Source organism: Jaculus jaculus, chromosome 11 (assembly GCF_020740685.1).
Source record: "Jaculus jaculus isolate mJacJac1 chromosome 11, mJacJac1.mat.Y.cur, whole genome shotgun sequence".
In the NCBI taxonomy this organism is placed as follows: domain Eukaryota; kingdom Metazoa; phylum Chordata; class Mammalia; order Rodentia; family Dipodidae; genus Jaculus; species Jaculus jaculus.
In genome coordinates this window covers 112,009,861-112,017,170 of record NC_059112.1, presented here as the reverse complement: position 1 = coordinate 112,017,170, position 7,310 = coordinate 112,009,861, and the positions used below count along the sequence as shown (strand labels likewise).

Genomic DNA, 7,310 nt, shown 5'->3' with positions numbered 1-7,310 from the left:
TTCTCTCCTGAGGACTTCCCTGGACTCTCTAGGGCACTAGAGGGATGTCCCTCAACTACCAGAGCAGGACCCCTAAGCTACCATCCGTGGCCAGGGTGGTTGGAAAGAGAACAGAGTCACTGATCCGCCGCGAGACGAGGTGCAAACGTTCCAGGGAATGACGGATGGGCATGGCACCCCGGAGAGCTGGGCAGATGGAAGTTGTCTGGGCAGCGTCCACCCACCCCTCAAGTCCAGCGACCTGTGTCCTCACCCCAATTGTCTGAGCCACCCTCCATCTCCACGCTCCCCGCCCACACCCCACTGGCCCGGCCCCCAGGGGCTCGTCCCGCCCCGGCATCCCCCTCCAGGCCCCGCCCCGGCCCTAGACTCGCTCCCTCCCGGGGGCGGCGGAGCACTAGAATCCGGGGCGCCTTCGGGCAGGTCAGCGCCGCTGTCCCCGGGTCGCCGTCTCCCGCGAGGCCACCTGGCCCAGCACCCTAGCCAGGATTCCGCGCAGGTCTGTTGCCCCTTCCGCCGGCCTCCGCTCCTGCTGCGGCCTGGGGTCCGCTCACTCGCCCCTGCCTGCGGCTCGGCCAGCTCCCTCGCGCCCCCGGCACCTGCGGCGCTCACCTGCCTCTGCCCTGCGCCCCTCTGGCCTCGAGCCTCACAGCCGGCATCCCTGCTCCTCCTCGGCTCCCCGCAAGGGACCCAGATGGCCCGACCTCCCCAAGGTGCGCCGGGCGGGTACCGAGGCCGTGGGACCCGAGCGAGAATCTCAGGGCGCGGCGTGGGCTTCTGGCCCCGGAGACGGGGCGGGGAGAGTGGGGGGCGGCGTCCGCAGCCGCAGGGCACAGTGGGGTTCCTGCGGCTGATGCCTTGACTAGGGGCGCGAGGGGCTGGATGCACCTCCCACCCTTTACCCCCGCCGCCGGTTGGTACCCAGCGCCTGGCACTTGCAGCCTGGAGCCCGCGGGTTCTCCAGGAATCCCCGCCCTCCGCGGGATCAAGAACGTCCTGGAACTTTCTCTGGCTGTGTGCCGGGGTGGGAGGTCTCCTCCTCCACATGAGTAGCCTGGGTAGCAAGGGACAGGGACAGGGACCCATTTCCAGTCTGACGGGTTGTTCCATCAGGAGAAAGTGTGGCTGGCGGGGGTGGGGGGGCGCAGGATTTTCTTCTAGCACCAGGGACCACACCGCAGCACTGACTCCTACCTATGAAGTATTCGTTCACATTTCTCAGGAAGTGAGCTGGGCGGTCAGGTGGTCTTAAAGCTTCCTCACAGCATGGAGAGCCCCCCAGCCTCTCTCCTGGGGGCTGTGAAGTCATGACTTACCTGCTGCAGCGCCAGGAGGTCCCATACCTGCTCGGGTTTCCTCCTACCCCTTGCCCAGAGCTGTCTTCAGGACAGTGGAGTGTTGGGGGTGTTGCCAAGGGCTTCAGGGTGTCTCTGACTCTAGCAGCTCCACCCTCAGCAGTGAAGTGGCATCTGGAGGCTGGCCAGTGGCCCATGCTAACTGCTGTCTAGCACAGAGCAGGGGAGGGGCACCTGACACGCGCAGCCTCAGGTGAGACAGGGCCTGGGGGTCTCTGACCTGGTCTGCCTCGGTCTCTGCTTCCTCTACCCACTCCAAGCTTACTGGAGGGGCTGACTTCCCCACTCACTGCCAGGCCCATCCCTGCCCCCAGGCTCCTGAGAAGACCCCACCCTCTTCTCCCAGCAGCAGCCCAGGGCAGAGGCCTTTCCTAATGCCAGAGAGGAAGTGGCCGAGTGTTCATGGTGGCTCGGGGCAATTATTGGACACCAGGCAATGTTTGCAGCACCTCACACAGACAAGCTTATTTTGCCCATCTGAAAACTGCATTTGAATGGAGTTATTGACACCTGAAGCCAGGGCTCAGGGAGCCCCTGGGGTCAGGAGCAGGGGCTGGGGTGGAATGGAGTGGGCAGCTCTGGGTCCTGTTCCCAGTGCACCCAAGTGGGTTGGATTGAGTAGGTCGGGGTGGGGGGACAACTCTGTGCTAGAAACCCCATGTTGGCCCCTTCAAACTGTATGAATCCTCCCCGCAGCTGAACAAGCCCGAGGGGCAATTTTCCTCTGAGCATGTAATTTTTGTGACTAAGAAGATTGCTCTTATGAATAATGGCTCTTGCAGAATTATGTTCCAAGAGACAGGCTCAATGCTGGGGACTATTTTGTTCTTTGCTGCTCTGAAGTGTGACTGGAGTCAGAGTGTTGACGTGAACAGCAGGGGCTGGTGGACAGCAGGGGCTGGCGGCCAACTAAGCCCCTCCTGGCCTCTGGGCAGCTGGTGCACCAGGGAGCAGCCTCAGAGGAGGAGCCTCAAGTGGCTGAGAGCTGCCGGGTAGACCAAGAGTTTATTTGACTTAAGATCAGCCTTGTGCTCAGAGCTTCTGCCCCAAGCCAGGGCTCAAGTTAGTGAACCCAACGGTGGACAGTCCCTCAGGGACTGCCCCTCCACTTCCACCTAGCCCATCTTGGGTCCCGTCTTTGGTCTTTTGGGGAGGGGTGATCCACAGCCCCCCCCATTGGCCCACACACCATGTTCACGCGTGGTACTAAACCCTGGCTCTTTTAGCAATGTAGCGCCACAGCTGTCCACAGGAGCTTTAAGTAAGCATTATTTTAAAAGCCCCATTTCCTGTTAGGATGGGGAGGGGTGCTGGGAGACAATCAGCAACTCTTATCTTCTGGCATCCAGATGGCCTCCAAGGTGGCCTCTACCTGAGCATCCAACGGGAGGCCATTCTCAGCCAAGCACAGACACGGTCTGAAACCATGGGGGTTGGGGAGCGCCAGTGGATGCCATCTTTTCCCCAACCCAGGGATACCCTATACCCTTCCAAACCAGAGTGCCAGCAGAGGGATTCGGGCACTGATGTGACTACAGTCACCTTCCAACCCTTGTCCTTGGCCTTTTTATTAAATAGGGTCTATAACACACCTTGCAAGGGGTCCTAAGACCTGGAAGCAGCATTCTGCACCCACGGTAAGAAGTTTGGCAATGGATGTGTCCTTTTCCTTCCTGCTGGAGGGTTACCAGGGCCTGCCTTGCCGGCTTGGTCTCATGACCCCTGCTTGTTGTCTGCCATTTGCGGATCATTCTGTGTCTTCCACCTCACAGATTCTCTCTTCTGTTCTATCCCTCCTGAAGTTGGTCCTGGCTTTAGTGGGCTTGGAAATTTTGTTTACTTAAATGACTGTATTTTTCTTTTTTATTTATTTATTTATTTATTTGAGAGCAACAGAGAGAAGGATGCAGAGAGAGAGAGAAAGAATGGGCGCACTAGGGCCTCCAGCCACTGCAAACGAGCTCCAGACAAGTGCGTCCCCTTGTGCATCTGGCTAACGTGGGTCCTGGGGAATCGAGCCTTGAACTGGGGTCCTTAGGCTTCACAGGCAAGTGCTTAATCGCTAAGCCATCTCTCCATCCCTTAAATGACTATATTTTTCAATACATCTGTTCATTTTGCTCCTTCAAAGCCAAACTTATTACATATATATAAATATAAATTTTTTCAAGGCAGGATCTTGAATTATCACAAGCTGACCTGGAATTCACTATGTAGTCTCAGGGTGGCCTTGAACTCACAGCGGTCCTCCTATCTCTGCCTGTCCCAAGTGCTGGGATTAAAGGCATGCACCACCATGCTGGCCTATTTCATAATATTTTATCCATGCCTTACTCAAGAATCTTACTTGCACATACTGAAATATGTTCCAGGATTACTAGTCAAGTTGTATTGTTTTGCATTTCTTTTTTGAGACAGGGTCTCATGTAGCCCAGGCTAGCCTTGAACTCTCTGTCTAGCAGAAGCTAACACTGATTCTCTTGCTTCTGCATTCTGAGGGCTTCGTGATGCTAGGTAAGCACTCTAGCAGCTGGCTGACATCGCCTGCCCCTAAGCTGTATTACTTTTATTTCAATTGAATGAATCTACTGGTTCTCCTTCTGATTTTCTAGGTCATAATTCCTTAGCATCTATGTGCCTTGAAAACTTGGATATTTTGTCTTGTTAGTTTTGGGAACGGGAGTTATTTATTTTTATTTTTGAGGCAAGCCCAACAGACTGGCCTTTTTAAAAAAATATTTTTTATTTTTATTTATTTATTTATTTGACAGAAAAGGGGGGGGGAGAGAGAGAATGGGCATGCCAGGGCTTCTAGCCACTGCTAATGAACTCCAGATGTGTGTGCCCCTTTGTGCATCTGGCTAATATGGGTCCTGGGGAATTGAACCTGGGTCCTTTGGCTTTGGAGGCAAATGCCTTAACTGCTAAGCCATCCCTCTAGCCCAAGACTGGCCTTTTTTAAAATGTGTGTATGGGGCTGGAGAGATGGCTCAGCGGTTTGCAGAGGCTGGAAGCCCTGGCGGGCCCATTCTCTCTCTCTCCCTCTACCTGTCTTTCTCTCTGTGTCTGTCGCTCTCAAATAAATAAAAAATAAATTAAAAAAAGATTTTTAAATGTGTGTATGTAAGAGAGAGAGAATTGGTGCACCAGGGCCTCCAGCCTCTGTAATTGAACTCCAGATGGATGTACCACCTAGTGTCCATGTGTGACCTTGCACACTTGTGTCACCTGAAGAGTCGAACCTGGGTCCTTAGGCTTTGCAGGCGAGCGCCTTAGCTGCTGAGCCATCTCTCCAGCCTGTTGTTGTTATTGCTGCTGCTACTTGTTTCAGGCTTTCAGCCCCCCCACCTGCCTTTGAACTTCAGATTGTGGTGATCTGTAGCTGGCCCTGGTGTCTGTGGGACTAGGTCTTGCCCTGGTAGCTGTTGGGATGTCCCCTGTGTGATGTGACTTAGGCTACTTCAGGTCAGTTGAGCATGCTCGGGTCTCTGGGGCAGCATAGCCGATCAACAGTCAGGCTCAGGCCAAGGGTTCAGGCCCATCGCTCACCTGTGTCTACCCTACCTAGAGCTCAGGTTCCTTGCTGGCTGCCCAGCCCCTGGCTCCAGCACCATTCTCCTTAGCGATGGTTGTCTGTCTTGTGAAGACTCCGACGTACAGGAAAGCACAAGCCAGTGAATGAGTGTGCGCACTCACCACTCGTCTTCCGGCACTGTCCTCCCACACCGTCCATCAGTTCTCTCCATGAAGCCCATGTGCGTGCCCTGCTGCCCTCCTCCTGGCTGCAGGGCCGCAGTTGTGCCCCACCATGGTTCCCCTGATAGGGTGCCAGGCCACTTCCTCTCCCAGGCTGTGCACCCCTCACTCCAGCGTTTCCTGCGGCCCCGGCTATCCCTGCTCTGTGTACCTCAGGTGTCTGCTTGTTCCCTTGCCTCTCTGCAGTGTGGGGCGGGCTGGCACTCATCGGTTCCACCCCATGTCCTCTGCCTGGGGCTTAGGAGCGATCTGTCATTGCTGTGGTCAGGACTGCACACTGCCTTGGCCAAGCGGCTTCCTTTAGCTCAGGCAGCATCTGTCTTAGGGTGGGAGGCAGGCCAGCCACTGCCCAGGTCCAGGGACATCGCTGCTTCACAGACAGGCCCTGCTAGGGGTGGACAGTGCTCACCACAGCCATTGGTCCCTAGAGCCAGGTGGATGCTAGCAGAGCCTCCTGTGGAGGGAAGGCCTCAGCCCTGAGGGAGTGCAGCGTTGGACTCACCCACATAGCAGCACCGGGGTGCCACACATGCGTAGTGTGATGGGTTTGCCTAAGCTGTTCGTCTCAATCGCCTCTCCTTGTCTGCAGGGGCGGGGAAGGTAGTGCTTATTGAGCCTCCATCACTTTCCTGCAATACTGCTGCCCCCCCGCCGGGGGCTCGGAGAGGCTTTGGGGGGCGGGGTGTGGGCGCTCAGTGACTGAGGCCATTCTCAGAGAGGCATGGGCGTGGAGGTCACAGGGAGCCACCATGTTCTCACTATCGACAGACAACGCCCCTCTTGGCTCATCAAGCCACCTGCCTGCTGTCCTCACGATGGCTGCTCCTTCCTCTCTGGCTTGTTTTCCAAACAATTTGCTTAATGTGATTCCCGGCTGAGTTGAACATGACTAATGGTGTTTATCCACTACTGCTGGGCAAGGCGGGCTGGGCATATCTAGAGGAAAGAATGCCTGAATGTGCCACTCACTCTGTCCCCTTCTCTTACAGGGACACACACAGGTGGTGCTGGGCCTGGAGCCGCTGCCATGGAACCTTTGTTCCCAGCCTCCATCCCCAGCTGGAATACCTCCTCAGTTGCCTCTGGAGGTGATCACAATAGGACACTGATGGTGCCAGTGCCCCTGGGGGGAGCCCGGGCAGTTCTGGTGCCCGTGCTCTATCTACTGGTATGTGCTGTGGGGCTGGGTGGAAACACGCTGGTCATTTATGTGGTGCTGCGGCATGCCAAGATGAAGACGGTCACCAACGTGTACATCCTCAACCTGGCGGTGGCCGACGTGCTGCTCATGCTGGGGCTGCCCTTCTTGGCCACGCAGAATGCCGTCTCCTACTGGCCCTTTGGCCCCTTCCTGTGCCGTCTGGTCATGACGCTGGATGGCATCAACCAGTTTACCAGCATTTTCTGCCTCACCGTCATGAGCGTCGACCGCTACCTGGCTGTCGTCCACCCACTTCGCTCCGCCCGGTGGCGCCGTCCACGGGTGGCCAAGTTGGCCAGCGCCACCGTCTGGGCCTTCTCGCTGCTCATGTCCCTACCTCTCCTGGTCTTTGCAGATGTCCAGGAGGGCTGGGGCACCTGCAACCTCAGCTGGCCGGAGCCCGTGGGGCTGTGGGGCGCGGCCTTCATCGCCTACACGTCCGTGCTGGGCTTCTTCGGGCCCCTGCTGGTCATCTGCCTGTGCTACCTGCTCATCGTGGTGAAGGTGAAAGCTGCGGGCGTGCGCGTGGGCTCGTCACGCCGCCGGCGCTCCGAGCGCAAGGTGACTCGCATGGTGGTGGTGGTGGTGCTGGTGTTCGTGGGCTGCTGGCTGCCCTTCTTCATCGTCAACATCGTCAACCTGGCCTTCACGCTGCCCGAGGAGCCCATCTCTGCTGGCCTCTACTTCTTCGTGGTGGTCCTGTCCTACGCTAACAGCTGCGCCAACCCCCTGCTCTACGGCTTTCTCTCTGACAACTTCCGTCAGAGCTTCCGGAAGGTTCTGTGTCTGCGCAGGAGCTACGGGGCAGAGGTGGCAGACACTACGGAGCCACGGGCCGACAAGAGTGGGCGGCCGCAGGAGGCCACGCTTCCCACGCGCAGCTGTGAGGCCAACGGACTCATGCAGACCAGCAGGTTGTGAAAGGCTCCGTTGATACCCAGGTCTCCTGATGTCATCCTCTGGGATGTGGGCATTGGCTGAGGTGCCTCTGGACCCAG

General features: G+C 57.2%; 1 protein-coding gene across 1 annotated transcript; it reads left to right on the top strand.

The window, feature by feature from the left end:
* Positions 1 to 422: 422 nt before the first annotated feature.
* Sstr5 (somatostatin receptor 5) lies at positions 423 to 7,233 on the top strand. The gene is made up of 2 exons (XM_004652138.2): positions 423 to 499; positions 6,101 to 7,233. The coding sequence occupies exon 2, from the start codon at positions 6,139 to 6,141 to the stop codon at positions 7,231 to 7,233; it is 1,095 nt and encodes a 364-aa protein (XP_004652195.2). The 5' UTR covers positions 423 to 499; positions 6,101 to 6,138.
* Positions 7,234 to 7,310: the final 77 nt, after the last annotated feature.